The 23,470-nt window shown below is 43.2% G+C and overlaps 1 protein-coding gene across 7 annotated transcripts in view; it reads left to right on the forward strand.

Annotated features, from left to right (window-relative positions):
- The window catches only part of LOC114655431 (RNA-binding motif, single-stranded-interacting protein 1-like), a 510,690-nt gene that overhangs the window by 342,741 nt on the left and 144,479 nt on the right, over window positions 1-23,470 (forward strand). For 4 of the 7 annotated variants that reach the window (XM_028806410.2, XM_028806409.2, XM_051930585.1 and 1 more), the window contains exon 2: window positions 1,264-1,442. In XM_028806410.2, the coding sequence (XP_028662243.1) occupies window positions 1,264-1,442 (179 nt within the window). The remainder of the gene's footprint in view (window positions 1-1,263; window positions 1,443-23,470) is intronic. The other 3 variants (XM_051930584.1, XM_051930586.1, XM_051930587.1) reach the window with 1 other exon arrangement.

Raw genomic sequence — 23,470 nt, forward strand, 5'->3', positions numbered from 1 at the left:
TCTATCTATCTATCTATCTATCATATTGTGCTATTTCTATCTATCTATCTATCTATCTATCTATCTATCTATCTATCTATCTATCTATCTATCTATCTATCTATCTATCTATCTATCTATGCTGTCGGTCTTAATACATTGAGAACCATTCCTCCAGATTAAGCTGTGTGTGTGTGTGTATATATATATATATATATATATATATATATATACACACACACATATTTTATATATATATATAAAATGAAATAAAAAACATTTTACTTTTCAGTATTTTTGCTATTTGCTCAATTTTCAGTGTGTTGCTTTTTTAAGATAGATAGGTGGATGGAATCCTTCCATTTATTTTCAGACTTACTGTATGCAGTCGCAGATGTTCAAGGCTGGAATGGTTAGACGAGGTTCTTCTAGCTTGTCATTTTGCATGCTAGTCCCTTTTAATGGTAAATTTAATTTTTTTTCATTTTGCCCGTTCTTTGATTACATCTTAACGTATAGTTTGCTCATTCACTGACGCGTTTGATTAATGGATACTAAACATGGGGGGCGGTGACAGTTTTATGGTTGCTCTGTGATTCGTCTTCATGGTGTTGTGATTTGTATGTTGCTTCAGTGAAGAGTGGCTGCAACATAAATAAATAAATGTCTTATAACATTACTGTATGCCTCTTAAAAGATCATCTGTTGCACACAAGTATGCCTTAAAGTTAAAAATGTATGCCCCACCATGTATTAATGTCATGTTTGTTTGTAATTAAATGGTTATTTATAATTTGCTCAGTGGTACAAACTGGCTTGTTTGTACAATAGAGAGCGTAACATTTCCTGCTTTTGATGTTAATTTTTTCATTATTTTGTTTCTTTTTGATTTTTTATACTTTGTTAATCCCCGAGGGGAATCTGTCTTTTCACATGACCTTTTGGGGGTCAGAGTGAATTATTGTGGAGTTCCATGTTCTCCCCATGGTTGTGTGGCTTTTCCTGTCCATTAGTTTTCCTCCCATATCCCCACAGGCGTGTATCATTGGTTAACTGGCAATTCTGTGTTGCCTGTGTGCGTGAGTGAGCACCATGATGGACTGGCACCCCATCCATGGCTTGATGCTAACATTCCCCAAAACCCTCAGTTGGTTTAAACGACTCTGAGAATGTTATGAGTATTGCATGCCAACTGTTTTTGCGGTTCCTATGTTTTATTAATAAAATTCTCCTTTTTTCATTTCATTCAGTTGAGACTTAACTTCTTTCCTCTTTTATTTGCAGCAGCCTGTCGCTCCTGCCACACACCCAATGGCACCCCCCAGTCCGAGTACTAACAGTAGTACGAACAACAGTAGTAGCAGCAGCAATGCAGGATGGGAACAGCTCAGCAAAACCAACCTTTACATCCGTGGACTGCCACCCGCCACCACTGACCAGGACCTGGTGAAACTCTGCCAACCGTAAGTGACCTCAGATTACTTGGGGGGATAGAAGTTAGACATACCCTTTTAAAGAAATGGCAAGCTAAAAACAAATGAGAAAGAGTGTAGATATGCACTGTGAAGAATGAATAACTAGAAGGACATAAGTGACTTACAATGTCACACACTGTTTGACATGGCCAGTTTATATGCAAAAAAAAAAAAAAAGATTGAGAGAGATTGACTGGTTTAATGACTATAAACACAAATTTGATGGTGAACAGCTCAAAGAATGTGATGTCTCTTTTTAAAGTTCTTCCACCAGTTTGTCCCCTAAGATGCTTCTTTGCCATTATTTATATCCATTTTCTAAACCTGCTTATCCAGATTGGGGTGTTGGGGAAGCTTCAGGCTCAAGGCAAGAACTATTCCTGGGCAAGGCACAATCCATCACAGGGTGAAAACACACACACACACAATTTACAAAGTAGTAATAATCCAAGGAGAAAAGATCAGAACAGTGGTAATGATACAGTCTACTTAGGCTAAGCTATGACACATCATCAGTGATACTTCCTGGAATCATTGAGTGTTTTGGGTCTTTCAAGCATCCGACAGTCTTATCCAGGCAACCGAGCTGAGAGTAACCAAGCCTCAGCTTGTGCCCTAGCAGGATCTGCTCCCTTGATCCAGAACTACCTGGATGCTTTCTCTGCTGCTTCTATGCTGGTGTCTGTGACTCTTCAGCTTCTTTCCCATGAGGTACAGAGTGTAGAGTATGCACTGTAGAGAGGCTGCCTTGCAAAGCCTCTGCATCCTGTCTCTGCAGCCATGCATCTCTCCATCCAGCCTTAACTGTGAAAGTCATTGACAAGACCTTCATACTTGTTGTTCTTCCTCTCAAAAGCCTTGTCCAAACACTTCTTCTATGACACAGTAATCTCCAGCATAACCATGTGCTTTTGTACTTCCTGATACTAAAATTATGTCTGGTTGGAGAGTGGTCTTGGTAGTATGCTGTGGAAACTTAAGTTGTCTGCCCAAGTCCACCCTTAGCTTCCAGTCCTGTGCTGTGTTTAGCAGTCCTGATGGTGTTTTTGACCCTGCCTCCTATCTAGGTGTAATGAAGTGGATGAATGGCCTCACTGGTTTAGACTTCCAGCATAGGGTGGTAACATCGCTGATGGTCTCCACGATGGTATTGCGTATCTGATGGTGCCGCCGGCCTTTCCCCAAAGCCTTTGGACAGCTGCTCAAAATGTGCTCCAGAGTCCCCTTTCCATGACAGAGAGAACAACCTGGTTTCTCCAGCATGGCCTAGCAGTGCTGTTTAGATAAGCTTGGGAGGACATCATCAATTGCCTAGACCAGGAGTGTGCTTCTGCGCTCCACAGATCAGTCCATGAGGACTTTTTCTCCATAACTTGTTCCTTTTTGGTCCAGGCCCCTTGCTGTCTCATTCCTACTTCTTTGCTAGATCCCTCCTCCTCGACCGCTGCTCTCACCACCTCCTGGAGTGCTTGCCACTGCACCTTTCCTCGTGCCTTATCCTAATATGGAGTAGAAAAGGCTCATTGACCCCTAGGGCTTCCCATCAAGTCCCAATGTCAGATGTGACACATTTGACAAAGTAATAGTAATCCAAGGTGAAAAGATCACAGCGTAACACAACATTTTCATATTTGCTTAGTCTAGGTATGGTCACAAGATTAAGAACCCCACTGCAGGGACCCCCTCCCCCCAATCACAGCCGCACATTGACACACAGGGTCACTTTAGGATTGCCAAGTCACCTGACAAAAGTTTTTGCAGCAATTTAATATTTGAAAACATGACCTGAAGGGGGAGCGTATTATGACACATAGGTAACAGTGCTGGTTGGAAGGGTGCAGTCATATGATAACACAGAAGTCATGGTCAGAAGGGTGATTATATGATGACACAAAGAAGACAAGGCTGCTGCCTGATTACATTTTAGTTCTATATTTAATTCTGTTGTTTTTAAATGGCGTCGAGTTAGTGATGGCCAAGGTCAGAATTTTCATGTGATTTGTGGCATCGGGGGATGGAACACTTACCTTAGGAGGAACGTCAGGCAATGTAAGGGAAACGGAAAGTACTTTAAGTATTCCTGGAATAGATTAAGAAAGGTGGGATGGTGAGGGAAACCAAAGCAGTGGTTGTGTGTCCCCAAAACTTACAGCTGGTGATGTTAGTTACGTTATGGGGTGTTGGAAGCATGAGGCTCCCCTTTACCATTTGCTTGCAATCTTGAATTTCTCATTTGTAGTTCAGAGTGACCACCATGTGAAACTAAAAGTAGTTGTATGTGTCAGAGCTTGACCAGGCATTCTGTCCTTATTTCATGTGGCACCGTAATTGGAAACTGCATTACCAGTAGGGTGGCACAGCTCAGTAGTGAGCCTTACAGAGTGGTAACCATCATGTGTGCGCACTCCACATTGAAACAGAGGACCAATAATCATCAAAGAAGCAACTAACATTTTTAGAGAGAGATCAAAATTTGAATTATGAACATTAGCATAATGAAAAAATGAATAACTGCTTAAAAAAGGTTACCATACTGTAAACAATTTTATACAATTAAAATAAATCATCAAAAGTCTCAAATAAGATACTACTACAAAACTATATTACAAGAAAATCCCAAGTGTACAAAAAGCAAGCTTTCTTTGACAGTTACAGAGTTTAGATCTGCAGTCTCTCAGATCTACTGTACATTCAACTGTTCAAATCCCAAGCCAGGTGGTTGTCCATGTGGAGTTTGCATGGCCTTCCAGATCTCCAAAGACGGGTATGTTGAGTGAATTGTGTGTGTGAGTGGGCCCTGTGTTGGACTGTTGCATTCTACCGTGCTATTACCTGCCAATGGTTCCAGTGCCGCCACTGTGTGCATCCCTAGAATAAATTACATGTTTGAGAATGCTCTGCTTTGTTAAGCTAGTGTTACATTACATGACTTCTAGTCAGGGGGGAGTTTCAAACTTGACAAGGCCCAGTAATATGCGGCTTATTGACTCTGCCCCCACTCCCCCCCCCCCCATTTCTTTTTTCTTCCATTCTGTCATTGTAATATAATAATAATAATAATTCATTACATTTATATAGCACTTTTCTCAGTACATTAAACATGAGACATCAGACAGACAAGCCTCTCTTCTGTTTGTGGGGTCCAAAACACCTGCATTCCTTGTTCCTCATTGCTGAATGATTTGCATTGCACTTCCAGCTGGGTGCTCATTGGCTGTCAAGTCCGACACACAGAACCCACCCCTACAACTTAAGACAAGACCTGTTGGTGTGAGTGGCAAACTGCTTGGACTGAGCCACTGGGCATGTCAGACTACACAACTGAAAGTCGTGGGAGCTCGACTCGCTGAGACCATGTAAATGAAGTCTGCAACTGAAAATCCTTAAAAAAGGTGTATAAAGTGTCATAGTCATCAGTTGTCTGGTAGTAATGAAGGAACACCTGCTATATAGTGCAGCTCCACAGTCAAAAGCATTCCAAACCATTTTCTTCTTCTTGGGCTTTTCACACTTTCATGTGGGGTCACGGGTTTCCAAAGATTTTCTAAGTATATCATTTTAGAACAGTTTTTGTAAACTGCTAGCAGGTAATTTGTAGATCAAAATATTTAATTCGTCCAGCTATATTTGTCCTAACCCGCTTGGGTTTGATCCAGGATTGCTAGGAATTTGAATAACTGTTGACATAAATAATAATAAAAATAGGCAAAATCTGACATTTTCAAGTGAATGTGCCAGAATATAATATTTGTGGTGTGTTTTTAGGACCCTTTTGTTCTTTTCAGTGTTGCACAACAGTAACGTCAAGAGCTTGAGGGGGGCAATTCTAGTACAGCAGAACCACAGCTGGTTAGTGTCTTTATCAGATGCCACTTCTGTAGTTAAACTGCACTTCCTCTGCTCTTTTCTTTATCTTTTCGTCCACTGAACATGTGGTCTGAAAATTCAAAGTTTCCTTGCGTCTTCTTTCTTGGGAACAATGAATGCTTGAACATGGGCCCTCAAGTTTGCTTATTTCTTCCTTCATTGCTTGCAAACATGTGTTTGGAAGGAAATAAGTCAGCAAGTGTCAACATCTGAATATAAAACCACATTTGTAAAGACTGCTGTGCTGACATCTTCCACTGGGTCATATCTGCAACTAAGACTTGCCACTGTCAGACACTGGGACCTCCGTGCCCTGACCCCTGCCACAAGCCAGAACCAGCCCACAGACACATCAAATGAAAGTGTGTTATTCAGTCAAATGCTGATGTGTATTTGCATTTATAGGACATCAGACACAATCTGGTACCTTCATCATACTAGCTGAGTAGACGGCACATACTTCATCAAATAACATGACAATAATTTGCAGTTTGTTCAACTGCTGAGGTTCCACTTGTTTAATTTTCAGCAGACCCCGCCTCATTTTTGGTCCACCTATTAACATATTATAGTTGTGAGGTATAATGTAAAGTTTGTGTAGGTGGTGTAGTGGGAAGCCTAATCAGGGCCAGCAAATGTTTTACTCAGGACGAAGTCCAAGTCATCCACAAGCATTGGCAGCACAACTTGTTACCAGGGCAGTAGTTTGCCTTGGAAGGTTTTATGAATGAGAGCACAAAAATAGTAAATGGATGCCCTCAAAAAACACCCATAAACCAGGCCAGGTCGTTCCCTGTCCTGCCTAGAAATAGGCCTCACCTTGGCATCCTGACCCCATACTTTACTGACAGGCCTTGGCCTATCCTGGCCCAAAATGGAGAATTGACATTTTGTTTGGTATTGGTTTGACATTCTGTGTATTTTTTTTTTTTATTGTTTTTGGGGAATTTTGAGTTATTATTTTCACTACTTTTTGCTTTTTCTGTTTATTTTAAATGTGATGTAATTATTTACTGTTGCTTTAAATGTTCTGGTCCTTGTTCAGTTTGGGTGGAGCCCCAGGACATGGAGCCATCCTGATGGCACCACTCCTGATGATATTTTGATGGTTCCCTTAGGCTATTTAAGACAGCTCAGGAGTAGGAATCATTTTTGCTTGGTGGAGTTATTCCAAGTTTTGCTGTTTTGGGTTTGGCCTTGTCTTAATGATTTTGATTACTGAACTGAAAAAATGTCTCTCCAGGGAAAGAAAACTGTAAACCAAAGCAAAACAAAAATGGTAAAAAGGGCAACCATAGCAAACAAGTCCAGGATCCAGAAATCAGAAACCCAAAAACAGGAGCAGCGAATCCAGAACCAGAAATCAGCACTCGCAGTGAAAGGCGCTGCTTGAACATCAGTGAACCACTAGAGGACCTGCTCCCCAAAAACCCTCAGATATGTAGGCTGAGGGCGGTCCTTCAGTGGTAACATCAGGGTGGTCCCACCTTTTGGGATTCCATCCACAAAGCCTAAGGAGCAGGGGAGAACAATACAAAACACATAGAAACTAAATAGTAAATAAGCAGAACAGTTTTAACAAAAATATATAAATATAATAAACACATGAAAAATAAATGAAGTATATTAAAATAATAAAGAAAACACAGAAAAGGAAAATAAATATTCAGGGAACACACTCCGGCTGAAACTTGACAAAAGTGTGTAGTGCCCCAGAAAGGCAACAAATCAAGGACATCCTCAGAGCACATTTCCCCCTGGTGCTTCTGGGCTTCTCCAGAGCACTCAGTCTTGGACAGGGTTGCCTGAGCTTTGATTGGAAAGTGGATTTGGGGCTCTTGGGCTTTCAGGTTGCTCAGGGAACTCTAGCCCGGTGTCCCTGGAGTCATTGTAAGGCTTGCATGGCCTGCTGGATAGGCCAGAAGGAGACCCAGGAGAGGGTAAAGCTGATTGTGGAGTGTAATATAGACGCTATATAGCGCCTGACCTGGCACAGACTGAGGCAGAGGCATGTGTAAAACAGTTTCTTTATTTTTCTTCAGCTGTGGGGCACGCCTTCCCCGTGTCCCACAGGCCCAACACAGTCCCACAAGCACTTAAATATTACCACTACACTCTACTCTTCTCTTCTTCACCACCACTCCTCCTCTGGTTTAGTCCTCCTCCTCCCGACTCTGGCTCCCTCGAGTGATGGTGGCTGGCCCTTTTTATACCCCACCCAGAAGCGTTCCAGGTGCTTGGCCACCTGGTCCTAATTGCCCTTCCAGGTGGGGCTGAAGATATAACCAGCCAGGCTGCTGACTCCATGCAGCTCCCACTGGCGGCCATCCGAGCCCCCAACCAGACTGTGGAGGACTCCATCTCCCATGGAGCCATGCGCCGGGTTGGGGGAATCATTGGCTGCCAGGGAGGCTGCCACCAATCCGTCCCGGGTGAGGTATTGAGGTGACCATGGCTGCTCCCCCGGAACAGATGCAGCAGGGGCGTCCCTGCTGGGCATGGGACCTGGCTGTCCTTCACAGGAGGTAACGGGCATTTTGAGGTTGAACACATTACCACAATCTGGGTAAGTGAACAGGCTATCCCATGGATATTTAGGGACATGACATTCTTTTACTTTTACTGTGCCTTCCTTGAAGTTGTTCTGGGTTTGATGAAGGTTTCAAAGTGCCCCCTATCTTTCACAGTATATTATTTTTTTTAAAGATAACACATTTGGCACTGATGCCTTCGATAAGCCACAGTAAGTCCACATGATAATAGATAAGCTTGTTCCTCCATCTTGAGTGTTTGACTCTTTCACATTATCTAACTCCGAGCCTGCTTGACCTCTTGAATTTGCCATGTTTAGAGTGACCTCAGCTGGCCTGATTACTTGACATGTGCTGTAAGGATGTGGCCAGTCAGATTTAATTAGGGTTAGCTGATTGCCTAATGAAGCACCAGGTTGGATAGAAGAGAACAAATTAAGGATAGCAAGTCTAACGGGCTACCTGGATGAGATGTTAGAATCGGCAGCATGGAGGCTGGTTTGGAGTTTAGTGGTTAAAGAAACCGGTGGAGCCACTCCATAACAGAGGTGTTTACATGTCTGATTGGTCTGCTAAACTTTGTGTATACAGTACTGCTGCTGCCATTAGTAAAGGATTCTTGTTCCTGCCAGCAGATGTTACACTATTACCCACTCTCTGATGGCCTGCAACATTCATTAAATAATGTGAAGATGAACAAGGAGCACAGCTGTGACCAGAATGGTGCAAGCTAAAGCCATGTGATATGTAAAATATATAATGATAATGTGATAAAGGGAGGCATAGTGGTTAGAGCTATGGATGTCAAACCCTGTGGCTGTGGGTTCAAATCCCACTACTGAGACCTTGTGACTATGAGCAAGTCACTTTACATGCATTTGGAAAAACAAAAGAAATGTAACCAGTTCTATCTCAACTGTTGTAAGCTACCTTAGATAAAGACATCCACCAAATAAGAAATAATAATAACTAGCCGTGCTACCCATTAAAGACAGGTAATAGAATAAGTTAGAAAATATTTAATATTTGGTATTTCTTACCCTATATGTACCTCCAGCTCCTTTCCTTGATACCCCTGTGTGCCTGAACCCTTCATGACCATCACCCCCCCCCCCCCCCCCCCCCAGTTGCTTTCTTGTAAAGCCTACTTCTCATATTTTTGTTATTCTGAGGCACCATGCTGCTTTTATACTTACCGTCTTTGAAGGTGACTCTCAAGATGCCTTCTACTCCTTTACCCCTCCTCTGTGTGTCTCCACCTTTCTTGGCCAGCACTTCCTCTTTTGATCGCATTACCAAAGCCAAACTGACCAATCAGATTGCTTGGAGGGACTGGACACACACACACCATGGCATTATATGATTTTATAATTAATTATTCTATAATATAATAAAATGGTAGTTGACAGTTCAAGCCTCCAGTAAAAGTGATGCACAGCAAAGTTTTTATCAGCTAAAATTGTAATGAAAATGTTTCATTGTATTTTTTTAGGTTATGATAAAGTTGATAACACGACAAAAGTGTTGCACATAATTGGTGACGATGACTGAAGCCTATTCATCTAACCAGTGTTGTGTAATGGAGTTACATATGTGACAAAAGGGGTGCAAGGCATCTTTAATGTCCAACAAAGCAGGTCAGGACCTTCACTGGCCTGCCCAGATATGGCCTCAACCCAGGCAGTGGGATACTCAACAACCACCAGCAGGCCTTCAGCCTTCAATGGCCCAAAATGAGGAACTGGCTATTAAAGTTAACTAAATGTGTTCCTAACTATAGAAGAATGCTCCTCTTGGGAGAGGAACTGTAAAACCTCCAGTCCAAACAATGACTCTTTATAAACTGAAGCATTCTTTTTTTTTTGTTAGACAGAAAATAACAAAAAAAAGGAAAAGGGCAAAAATAAAGTCAAAATGACTTACCTAAAAAGGAAATTAATTAAAAAAAAAAGTCCCCATATAAAATCTAAAAGTCTGTCATCTAACAGAGGCAAATAATACAAAAAAACAATGAAAATCAAAGGGTAAACAGTACTTGCCATAAATTCTGAAAACTCTCAGTGATCTGCTGCTGAGACCCTCTCAGTGACCTAAATATGAAGGCAGAAGGACATCACCTCAGTGATGTCAGGGTGGCTCCATCTCCTGGGGTATCACTCACAAAACACAAGGAATGGTCAAGCAGTTAAAGACATAGTACACAAATAAGAAATAATGAGCAGTCCTAACAGAAATGACATAATGACACGAAAAACAATAATTCAAAAATAACCCCACCATAAACAGACAATGAATATAAGCCATAACGACCAGCCCTTGTGCTGTCAGTGTGGAGTGTCCACTGTCTCTCTATAGCCGCAAAAAACTGGCGACTCTCGGTGTGAGTGAGCAGACTGGGAATGATCTGCACCTTCCAGGGTGGGTTCGTGCTTCTGCCAGAATAGACTCTGCATGATCCTGTATTAGAGTAAGCATTTTCAAATACAAAAATGAGTATTTCATTAGCTAAAATATGACAAAAGCAAATGCTCTGATGGTGAAATATGATCAGCTGCTGAAATTAATGTCAATTTGTCAGCTTAGGCAGCTTTTCAATCTGGCATAGAAGTTGGCTCATAAAGTGGGATATCTAAAGCCACATGGGGGCCCTGTTCTTTTCTAACTTATATTGGTTGATCACATGAAATGATGGTGGACCGCATGTTGATATATATGTGATACAACTAGCTTTAGTGTCAAAGAACCTCTGTAATGCTTTCAGTTTTTAACTTAAGTTTAAATATAAAATAAACCAGGTAATCCTTGGACTTGCATAATTTTGGTAAAAAAACTCGATCTGCCATAAGTGAACTATCTGCCTAGAATGTCAGGCCTGATTTTCCTACAGTGTTGTTTGAAACACAGAATAGAGAGGCTCAAATGACACTGACCTTTCTCTGCTTGATGCCACTTTAGTGGGAGGCATGGCAGTCAAGAGGTTAGCATTTCTGCCTCAGACCTCTGTGTGGAGTTTGCATGTTCTTCCCATGTCTGTGCTTGGTTTTGTTCTTACATGTGCTTGGGTTTCCTCCCACATCTCCAAGATATGTTCATGTGTGTGGCAGGAGTAAGAATGGGCATTTGAGTTTTATAAGGTGTTGGCAGCCTATCCAGGGTGATGAAATTGGATGGATGGAGTAAACGAGACAGCACAGAGCTAACGCCAAGCACCTTTTCTGACACACTGGGTGTAATGAAGCGCTGCCTTTGCTTCCTTTTTAAAGATGTGCCTCTATTTCTTAGCAAAATGCGTCAGATTTGATTCTGTTGATTGCTTTCCTCAAGCTTTTGTATTTTTCCATGCTCTGAACCGATTGAAGCGTTTTCATCATTGATTGTGAATAAATGAATAGGCCACACAAAAAAGGTGCAGTGAAGGGCTCTCTGACGGGTGGCCACGCGCTCGTCTGCAGTCTGTGGTCTCCTGTGCGGTGGGTGATTTATCTCGGCACTCACCATGCTGGCTTTTAGTTGGCTGTCTTGTGGCATTACTCATATTGCATATTAGATTAAATGGAGCCAGACAAACCAGACTTTCACTTTCAGCCCTCTCTGTCTCTGTGCCGACCTCAAATACTTTTGCTTGTCTTGTAGCACATTTTAGCTGCTGTCTTCCTGAAAAAAAAAGCTGGCATAAACCCATGAGCTTTTTGTGAAGGCTGATTTAGTTCATCATGGTCTTGCAACACCCCGCCAGAGTCCTGGGTTCAGGTCTCGGCCTGCTTTGCATGTCTGTGAGTAGTTTGCATGGTCCCGTGATATTTGAGTTTTTCCTCCCAAATATGTGCAGTTTAGATTAACTGTTGACTCCGAATTGAAGTACTGTAGTTGAGTCTGTCAGTCTGTGTCTGTGTGTGATGGGAATGGTGCCCTGTGCTTGGCTGGTTCCTGACTGGATGGGCATCACCTCCCTGTGACCAGCCAGGGTTGAATAAGCCTAGGCCAGGGCCTTTCCTGGCAAGAAGGGACCTGTCCTCACAGGGCCTATTCACACACTCACATGGGCCAGTTAACCAAAGCTGCTGGTGTCTGGGAAAGATGGAATACAACTTGAGTACCCAGAGGAAAGTCACGCACACTCCACACAGATAGTGACAGGACACAGGATTGAAACACAGAAATTAACAATGCCACCCTGCCACTGTATACAGTACTTAAAGTGATTTGTGTCACTAACTTGACTACTAATTATCATTCAAAACTCTCCCATACTTTTATAACTGAAGCAGCTTTAAGTCTTCTTATTCCTATTTCTCTTCATCTTTTTCCACTTCTTTGTGGGATTGATGTACCTGATCAACCTTCTCCATACACCTCAGTCCTGCACCTCCTCCCCAGTCAAGCCCTTTCCCTTCCGTTTTTCTTATACTTTATCCATCCACCTTCACTTTGGCCTCCCTCACTTTCTCATCCCTTCCACTTCCATTCCCATCTCTCTTTTCACTGTCTCTCCTCATCACATATCCATACCACTTCGGCCTACTATCCTGTACTTTCTTAGATATCTGTTTCGAAAACTGAAACTGCTTTATTTAGATAAAATATGCGCATTTACAATGTAATCATCCATTATGGGGTGGCACAGTTATCATCAGACTCGTGTGCATGGTGTCCTCATGATGGTGTTCATACCATTTCCTCCCACATCAAGTTGGGTTCAGTCTAATATTTATTTACCTTGTGTGAATCAGTGCAGAGGTTTGGCTGTGTGTGCCCAGTGATAGACTGGCATCGAGTCCAGGGTTGGCGCTTGCCTTGTATGAGATGCTGCCATCGTAGGACCTGGCTATCTGTGACCTTGTACTTTAATAAGCTGGTTTAGTTGAATATAAAACCGGGGGGATAAGCAATTATGCCAGCAGCCATATCACCTGCACTTGAGAACTTGTCGTCCACCTGAAGCTAAGCATGTTAGGGGGCTGTTACTTGGGTGGGAGACCATCTAGGAGAAGCTTGGGTTGCTGCTGAAACAGGTGTTGGTGAGGCCAGCATTGGGCACTTCCCCTGTGGTCTAAATGTAGATCCCAATGCAGAGGTGGGGACACTGTGCTGTAAATATGGCAAAGTGCTTCAGGTGAAACATAAAACTGAGATCCTGACTCTCTAGTGGTTATTAAAGATCCCTGGGCATCTTTGGAAAAGAGTAGGGTGTATCCCAATGTTCTAGCTAAATTGCCCATCATGGCCTCAAACCCCCCCAACCCCCACCCCCCCAATCATCCCCTGTGTCCATCTAATTGTCTATCTCTCTCAGGCCTTCACCACCTAATAGCTAATGTGTGGTAAATATACTGGTGAAAAATGACTGCCTTTGCATCGTCCAGGTGGGTGCTACACATTGGTGGAGGTTGAAGTGGACCCCCTCTGACTATGAACAGTGCTTTGAGTAGAAAGAAAAGTGTGAGATAAATGTAAAGAATTATTATTATTGTTATTATTATTATGGGATGTGCTGTGATGTGCATTGACAGGTTTCTCCTCCTACATCCCTAAAGATGTGCAGTGTATGTTAATGGGGCCCTATATGAGTGTAAGTGTGTGTGTGTGTGTGTGTGTATGGGGGTTGGGGGGGGGGGGGGTGGTGAGCTGACCCTGTGATGAACCTGCTTTGGCTCCCCTGAACTGGGTTAATCAGGTTTGAGAATGGTATGCTCTGGTAGTTTGTTTATTTACCTCACCAGTTTAACTAAAGCTCAAATGTCTGTCCTGTTCTCACACTCACACATACTTCTACTGGTACAGGGACAATCTGAAGACTCCAAGTAGCCCAATCTGCACATCTTTGGGAAGGACGGAGGAATACATCAGTATACTGACACAGACATAGGGACAACATGGAGACCCTGCACTGGCATGGGATCTGAAGCAGCAGACAGCAGCACTAACACTGTGCCCTAATGCCCACACTATAAAATGGAGGGGTGCTTGTCCATTTGAATACAGTGAGGCTGAATGGAAAGATTCTGCAGACTTTGCTTCTTTCCTTTATTAGCTCTCTAGTGCGTACAGTGATGCAGTCATAACAAAATCAAGGGAGAAAAGTAACACAAGGAAGATGTGTCAACTAATTCATGTAGGAACGCTAAATGGATAGGCTTGTTGCATTACAGTAACATTAAGTAACACACCCCAGTAATTGGACTAAAAAGGGTGGAGTATTAAAATGAAACGCCATTATGCTTTGGTTATTACAGAGATGATCGGCTAATGCATTTTTGATACATAGTTGGAACAAATTGTTTACTGTATAAGCCAGATATCTGTTACATTAATCACGAAGCAATTATGTTTGTGACGGATCTGCAATCTATACCAAGATGTAAGACGCTGTCAAAACCGGTAAATCCTGCCACATTAATTATAGGAGTTGTGGCTGCCAGAAAGAACCTTGCTGAATGAAGAAGGGTAATACATCTGTAGTCTACCTTCAAGAGAAAAAACATACTCAGTGACGATGGCTTCCTTCTGAATCACTGAAATATCAATCATGTTATTGAGAATTTGAGAGGCGGCCGACCTTACAGGCTGTAAGGCCTCCTTACAGTGAAGCCTGAGGTGTCTGTTTTCATGAACTGCGATGCGAGAAATTCCAACACTTCCGTAATCTACTGGCACTGATATGAAACATACTCGTAAAATACATGTCCACTGTATAAACCACTGCAAAAACTTAGGAGTAAATTGTGGATGTGGGAAAGTCTATTCTCTACAGTCCTGTCCATGGTAGGTGCTTTGAACTCAGCATTGCTGAAATGGGCACAGACTTCCACAATCCTGTAATGGACAAAGTGGATTTAGAAAGTAGACGAATGGAGTTTATCTTGTAGGGTTTGTATGACATTTGACTAGAGAGCCTTCACTCTAGTGGCACGCCATCTAGGACTGGTTCCTACCTTCTTTCCAGTGCTGCCAGGATATGTTCCAGCTGCAGCCGCACTGAAATCATCCATCCATCCATCCATTGTCTCCCGCTTATCCGAGGTCGGGTCGCGGGGGCAGCAGCTTGAGCAGAGATGCCCAAACTTCCCTCTCCCCGGCCACTTCTTCTAGCTCTTCCGGGAGAATCCCAAGGCGTTCCCAGGCCAGTCGAGAGACATAGTCCCTCCAGCGTGTCCTGGGTCTTCCCCGGGGCCTCCTCCTGGTTAGACGTGCCCGGAACACCTCACCAGGGAGGCGTCCAGGAGGCATCCTGATCAGATGCCCGAGCCACCTCATCTGACTCCTCTCGATGTGGAGGAGCAGCGGCTCTACTCTGAGCTCCTCCCGGATGACTGAGCTTCTCACCCTATCTTTAAGGGAAAGCCCAGACACCCTGCGGAGGAAACTCATTTCAGCCGCTTGTATTCGCGATCTCGTTCTTTCGGTCACTACCCATAGCTCATGACCATAGGTGAGGGTAGGAACATAGATCAACTGGTAAATTGAGAGCTTCGCCTTGCGGCTCAGCTCCTTTTTCACCACGACAGACCGATGCAGAGCCCGCATTACTGCGGATGCCGCACCGATCCGCCTGTCGATCTCACGCTCCATTCTTCCCTCACTCGTGAACAAGACCCCGAGATACTTGAACTCCTCCACTTGGGGCAGGATCTCGCTACCAACCCTGAGAGGGCACTCCACCCTTTTCCGGCTGAGGACCATGGTCTCGGATTTGGAGGTGCTGATTCTCATCCCAGCCGCTTCACACTCGGCTGCGAACCGATCCAGAGAGAGCTGAAAATCACGGCCTGATGAAGCAAACAGGACAACATCATCTGCAAAAAGCAGTGACCCAATCCTGAGCCCACCAAACCGGACCCCCTCAACGCCCTGGCTGCGCCTAGAAATTCTGTCCATAAAAGTTATGAACAGAATCGGTGACAAAGGGCAGCCCTGGCGGAGTCCAACTCTCACTGGAAACGGGTTCGACTTACTGCCGGCAATGCGGACCAAGCTCTGGCACCGATCGTACAGGGACCGAACAGCCCTTATCAGGGGGGCCGGTACCCCATACTCTCGGAGTACCCCCCACAGGATTCCCCGAGGGACACGGTCGAATGCCTTTTCCAAGTCCACAAAACACATGTATACTGGTTGGGCAAACTCCCATGCATCCTCCAGGACCCTGCTAAGGGTATAGAGCTGGTCCACTGTTCCGCGACCAGGACGAAAACCACACTGTTCCTCCTGAATCCAAGGCTCGACTATCCGACGGACCCTCCTCTCCAGGACCCCTGAATAGACTTTTCCAGGGAGGCTGAGGAGTGTGATCCCTCTGTAGTTGGAACACACCCTCTGATCCCCCTTCTTAAAGAGGGGGACCACCACCCCGGTCTGCCAATCCAGAGGCACTGTCCCTGATGTCCATGCAATGTTGCAGAGGCGTGTCAGCCAAGACAGTCCTACAACATCCAGAGCCTTGAGGAACTCCGGGCGTATCTCATCCACCCCCGGGGCCCTGCCACCAAGGAGTTTTTTGACCACCTCAGTGACCTCAGTCCCAGAGATGGGGGAGCCCACCTCTGAGTCCCCAGGCTCTGCTTCCTCATTGGAAGGCATGTTAATGGGATTGAGGAGGTCTTCGAAGTACTCCCCCCCACCGACCCACAACGTCTTGAGTCGAGGTCAGCAGCGCACCATCCCCACCATATACAGTGTTGACACTGCACTGCTTCCCCTTCCTGAGACGCCGGATGGTGGACCAGAATCTCCTCGAAGCCGTCCGAAAGTCGTTCTCCATGGCCTCCCCAAACTCCTCCCACGCCACTGAAATCATCAATAATGTAATATTCTGTTACTTCCTTCTGATTTGAAAATTGCCTCTACACAATACCAGAATATACTTAAAGGACTTGTGTGTTGTTATATTCTGTGAGTGACTGTTGGATCAGTGTTCAGAATTTTGTGTAATCATTTCTATGCCCAAAGCTGTCAAGAATGACTGACCATCTGTTCAGTTTGGACAGTGAGCCTTGTGACATAACCTTAATTCTAGCCAACTGCTCATGCCAATCCCCATCACAACCTCCTCTGTTCTCAGATTTTACTTATCCAGTCCCATGACGCACACAGAAGCAATTCTGTTAATTTAAGAGATCCTACCATCAACTAGGAGCCACTGTACCTCACACAGGTTGATCACACACTGAGGTCTTTTAAATTATCCATTTTAAATTTAGATTACTAGTAAGATTTTCTCAAAGAACAAAAAAGTGCCATCAATCTATTTAAGTGTTGTGCCTGTCTATCTGTCTGTCTATGACATCATGTTCTGTGGTTGCATTACAAGCATTCCAACAAAGAATGGAGCACTAGAATAGATGGTGTGTATCATCTGACACCCTTTTCATCAGTTCTGTTAAGGCTTTTCCTGTACAGTATTTTGTTCACATCCATCTCCATTTACTCTGATACTTTGAAATGCTGGGATCTCGTTTCTATAAATTTTGAATTTACACATGGTAGAAATAATAAAAGAAACCAAAATTGTGAAGGCTGTATTATGAGGACTACAGTGGGTGATCCGGCTTGACTAGAGACATTTGTCATTGGGTAATACAATTTGATGCTTTCAAATAGAAGTCGATCAAAGAGTGAAGGAAAATTTCAATGAAATTTACATTTAATCTGCTTGCACAGATCCACAAGCATTAAACACTGAAGCATAAAAAACATAATAATAATAAAACATTTTCAAGCCAGCTTTATCCCATTCAGAGTTGCATGAGGCCAGAGCATATCAAGGCTGCACTGGGTTCAAGGCAGGAGATAACCCAGAGCAGGGTGTCAGTCCATTGTAGAGCTGATAACACACACAGAGTATATATTGTCATGACTCAATCTGCCTTCGTGTGATGTCTGGTCTGTGATCACAGGGAAAGCAGAGGGGCTCTAAATACCTCAAATGTGAGGACCTTCACAAATCATCCAAACTAAAGACGCACCCCATAAGGGTGACTACTGAAGCTCGTAGAACCACCACCCCATCCTATGAAAGAAGGTTTCAAAAGTGTCATTTTGCTCCAACTACTGAAAAGGAACTCAGGCCACATACAAACCACTAAAATGAAGAAAATACGATTTTGAGTTCCTGTCAATGGGCTGTATGCTCTGTTAACAACAAGGCATGCTTTACTAGAGCTACACTGACGCCTCCTCTGCAGTCTGTCTGCTAAAGCCCACTGTCTACACAATAAAGCAAGCCTCTTTCTCGGGGTGGAGTTCTTCGTTGTTCAAGACCAGAAAGTGAACTGCCAGTCCTGCTTCTAGTTGTGCCTTTTATCATTGTGACCCTGAACATGTGGCTGAAAAGGCTGGTCGTAGGGCCCTCAGTGGTCAAGCAGTTGGCATGTATTTAGTTTGAACATACTGTGTCTGTGACCCACCTGGCTATGACAATATGATAGCTTTGTGCCTATATCTGGTCATCACCTGATAAAAAGAAAGAACACGTTTGAGCTATCCAGACTTTTCTTGACTTACACCCTAGGCTTTCCCTTGATGTCAGTCCTGATGTCTCAGTGAAGCAGAGCAAACTGTGATATTTTATAAATAGACTGTGGCTAAGGATCTGTGCTGGTGTCGGGAAGGTTGCCGGTTCAAGTCCTGTTACCAGCAGAACAGATCTTACACCATTGGGCTCTTGAACCAAGGCCTTTAACCTGAAAATTACTCCAGTGGTGTTGTACAATGGCTGACCCTGTGCTCCGACCCCAAAGGTCATGCAAAAAGACAATCTCCCTTTGGGGATTAATAAAGTATATCAAAAAAAGAATCAAAATGTATGTATGTGTATGTTATGTATATATAGCATGACTACAAGGGAGCACTCATCCAACTTTAGGGCACTTTTAATCACAAATCATTCAAGCAGCAAGACAGTTCTTCAAATATTAACAAATCCGAGTTATGTGAGGCGCACAGGCGGCCTTAATAATTTATGTAATAGGGTGGTACAGCCATTTATGGCTAATATATCAGAAGCAGGTTTAGCTCTAAACCTAATGGGAAGCCAGTGCAGAGACTTAAGAAACGGGGTTAAAAGGTGGCTGTAATTCTTTTAACCATCATTAGTGATCCTTGCTGCACAAATTTTTTGGTTTCAGTGTTATATTAAAATTACACAGTACAATAAATAATGTACACACGTATGTGCTATTGTAATGCAAGTAGAAACTACTGTAAGTAATGTGCTTCAGATTATATTTTAGTTTGCGGAACTTGCTTTACAGTGTTCTTTAAGGCAAAGTGCTGCCAACTCACTTGCACAAACGCCAGCTGAATGCACTCGATGAGTGACAGACTTGTGTGATGGCCTGCACTTCCCCAAAAATCTCACTGATCCCTTTTAACAGGCAAGTCTTCCATGACCGAGCCATTCGGACTGCACAGTTTCACAGAGTACCATTCCCATATCAAGCCTTCGCCACAATACACCATGTCACCCCGTTCTTCTGACCACTTGCCAAGTTTATTTGACGCCCCAGTCCATTCTCTGATATTATATGTGTGTGTGTGTGTGTGTGTGTGTGTGTGTGCTGCCTCAGTGTGCCACCCCAGTTGCACTCATTTGTTCAAGGTCAAACCAACCTTCCCTCAAACTCCACATCCTCCTGTGATAAAAATGCTGCATTAGGCGTAGCTGACATGAGCCTGCAGCTAAATTTAGCCACAGAAGTAAGCCATATGCCAAATTTAACGCTAAAATATTTAACTATGCCTCTGCTAGATCATTACCTCTTTCCAGTAATGTTGAACAATTTGTTTTTTTGCTTCACCGCAAAGATTTGCTAGGTAAGCGTTCATGTAACGTTGACATTAATTTCATCAGCACTTGATCAGATTGCTTTTTAGTTTTACAGTCTCATTTACTTTCACGATCACTTTGTTCTCATTGGCTGGTTGGTGCCTTTTCATAGAGTGGGTATGTGAGTTACTAATATTGTAAATCTTCAGAATAATCCTTCTGCAGCAGTTTGCTAGCACAGTGTTTAGCACCTGGATCTGAGTGCATGTGTGTGTCTCTTTCAGGCTGAATACTTGCTCACGCTTGGGGCACCAGCTCATGTGATTCTATAGTGGAAAAAGCAGAGAGATGGATGAGTGTCCATTCTGATTTAATTGAGCACATTTGACTGCATATGCAATATAAGTTGTAACCAGTAGGGGGACGCAGCCGAGCCTCAAACCCCAGACCCAGTCATCCCCAACACAGTCATTGGTTCAGCTAATGGATTTTTAATCCACCAAGCACCAAATACCATAAAGTAACAACCAGTAACCATACCAAACAATGACTCTTTTTCCTTCCTTCCGCTCAAGTTGATTGGCTTCTGGACCCGGGACAGCTGCCGCTGACCCAACATGGCTTGTGGGGAGTACTTCTGCGTTGTTTGAGAACCAGGGCAGTCCTCCCCAACAGCAGTCTCTTGTAGCATCCAGGGATCTCAACCGGGTTGTACTTCCGGATTCCAGTTGCCATTAACCCCTTCAGATGTCCAAGCTGGGATGCCTCCAATAGACCACTGCCACCAAACATGTATGGGATTGAACTGCTCCTGTCCTCTGGCTTCTGCTTGTCCTTTCCCTGCCACCTTCCATTTTGTCCCAAGGTCATGCCATCATCCAGCTGGGATGCCCGTCTGTCCTCCATGGCACTCACAAAGTCTACAGTTGTTGCACTATTTATAATAAACTTAATTTATGAGTGATGCAGTTTTGAGTTTGCCTTCTGTGTTTTTATATGTATATAGTAAAGAGTTAAAAAAGGATGTTGGTAAAATTAAAAAAACAAGCACATGAGGGTTCAAAATACATAAAGTGTCTTTCAGGTTACCAGGAGCTCTCCGACTTCCTTAGGGCTGGTTCCAGTCTGAACAATGACTTCTGGTTTAGTTGATTCTTATATTTCTCCAACCTGGAAGAGGCAGGGCTAATGGGAGGAAGTGGAATTGTGTCACTGGTCCCCTTGGGAGAGAGCCTTTGAACTGTGGGTAAAAAAGAACAGGCAGTAAATGACAATGGACCCTCTCTCTTTGGGGGGTGTATTGTTGGAACTATAGGAGCCCTGGAAATGTCCCCTATACACATGTGCATGACTATGTGTATATGTACTATATATACTGGTGCATTAGCATATCATGAAAAAGGTCACTGGTTTTCAGAATTTATTTGAAAAGGGTAAACCTTCATATTTGCTATATTCATTACATGTAAAGTGAAATATTTCAGGCCTTTTTTGTTTTAATGTTGTTAATTATGGCTGATGGCTCGTGTAAATCAGAAATCCAATATTATTAGAATATTACCTATGATCAATCAAAAAAAGATTCAGAAATGTCAAACTTTTGAAAGTATATTAATTTATACAATCAATACTTTGTGTCTTCTTTACCATGAATTACTGCATTAATGCAGTATAGCATGGAGGTGATCTGCTTGTGGCACTTCTGAGGTGTTATTGAAGCCCAGGTTGCTTTGTTAGTGGCCTTCAGCTTGTGTTTTTTTTTTTGGGTTGGTTGTGTCTCATTTTCCTCTTGACAATATTTCATAGATTCTCTGTGCTGTTCAGGTTAGGCAAGTTGGCTGGCCAATGAAGCACAGAAATACCATGGTCAGCAAACCATTTTATAGTAGTTTTAACACTCTGGGCAGGTGCCTGCTGGAAAAGGAAGTCGGCATCTCTGCGTGTCAGCAGATAGAAGCATGAAGTGCTCTAAAATCTTCTGGTAGACAGCTAAGTTGACTTTGGACTTGATAAAACACAGTGGACCAACACCAGCAGATGACATTACGCCCCATATCATCACAGACTGTGGAAACTGCACACTGGACTTCAGACACCTTGGATTCTGTGCCTTTCCACTCCTCCTCCAGACTCTGGGACCTGGATTTCCAAGTGAAATGTAAAATTTACTTTCATCTGAAAAGACGACTGTGGACCACTGAGCAATAGTTCAGTTTTTTTTTTTTTTTTCCTTAGCCCAGGTAAGGCACCTGTTGCTTGTGCACCTTTTCCTACCACACTTTTCCCTTCCTGTCGACTTTCCATTAATACAACACTATGCGAACAGCCAGCCTTTTCAGCAATGACCTTCTGTGGCTTATCCTCCTTGTGGAGGGTGTCAATGTTCATCTTCTAGACAGCTGTCAAGTCATCTGTCTTCTTCATGATTGTGGTTGCATGAATTGACATAGACCAAGAGATGCTTGGTATTTAAACTGTTTGAATACTAATTTACTCAAACTCGAAATGAAATATTCTAATAGTTTGAAATACTGGATTTTTGATTTTCATGAACTAACATTAAAACAAAAACTTGTAAAGTGAAATATTTCATGTATGAATATAGCATATAGGAAAGTTTACCTTTTCAAAATAAATTACGAAAACAAATAACCTTTTTCACTATATTCTTTCTCACAAACACACTATAATATATTGTGACCACCAAGGGTACTTCAGCTCCCCAAACACCCAACACAGCACAGGCTTGGACACAAGTGCAGTAAACAAAAGGATTTTATTTGGTGTTAAACACTTCCCAGTAAGGTTTTCCCACACTTCAGCCATAAGTACAAGTAAATAGCAAGCACACAGTAATGCTCTGTAATTGTCTTCTCTCTCTTTCTCTGTCACTACCTCCTCTGCTCCTCCCAGCAAGCTTTGTCTTCCTTCTTCCGTCTCTGGCTCCCAGAGTTGTAGCAGGCAGCTCCTTTTATGTCACACCCGGAGGCACTTCCGGTGTTCCAAAGCCATGGTTCAGAAGCACTTCTTCGTGAGGTGAAAGCCCAACAAAGTAGGGCTCTCCTGTCCCCGCGGCACCCATGAATCCCGGTAGGGCTGAGCAAAAGAACTCCAATTCCCATTATGTCCTGTGGGAATCTGGAGGATGAGATCTTGTGATCTGGGGATGATAATGCCCTGTGCAGTCTCCTTCCACAACATGGGTGTCCCTCATTATATATACTATACTCCAGTTGCCACATATATATATAAAATGTATATGTGTGTATATAACATGTATGTGTATGTATACTGTGTGTGTATGTGTATATATATATATATATATATATATATATATATATATATATATATGGAAGAGAAGGTCTTTGATACGGTTTGCATATTTGCAGTTGGAGATCCACGAAGGGAGAAAAAACGAATCTCGTATCATAAAATGGTTTTATTCCTGAGCTTTCAACCCCTATCAGGGGTCTTCATCAGAGGATAATGCTTAGACTTACAAGAATCAAAGGCAATATATAGCAACACATTCAGTATGGGGGGGTGGGTGTAGGTGACTAAGTCAGTATGATCGGGGGGGGTTGTATAGTTTAATCATTGTGTATATGTCCTTTTTAAGTTGGCATATGCTGGGTTTATGTCCAAGTGTCTGTTGATGGCGTTTTCATCTGATAGCCAAGACTCGGCCAACTCTCTGGCGCTTTTTGTACTGGCCTGTCGCGGTCTTGACGTTCTTTTTCCATAGTGTTTAGTCCTTTCTCCTTTACTGTTTAGTAGACGCGGTACTTACTGAATAGTATTTTTTCCTTTAGTGTTTCTTAGTGTTTAGTAGACGCGGTGTGCCGGTGCTCCCG

The sequence above is a fragment of the Erpetoichthys calabaricus genome, chromosome 8, assembly GCF_900747795.2.
Source record: "Erpetoichthys calabaricus chromosome 8, fErpCal1.3, whole genome shotgun sequence".
Classification (NCBI taxonomy): domain Eukaryota; kingdom Metazoa; phylum Chordata; class Cladistia; order Polypteriformes; family Polypteridae; genus Erpetoichthys; species Erpetoichthys calabaricus.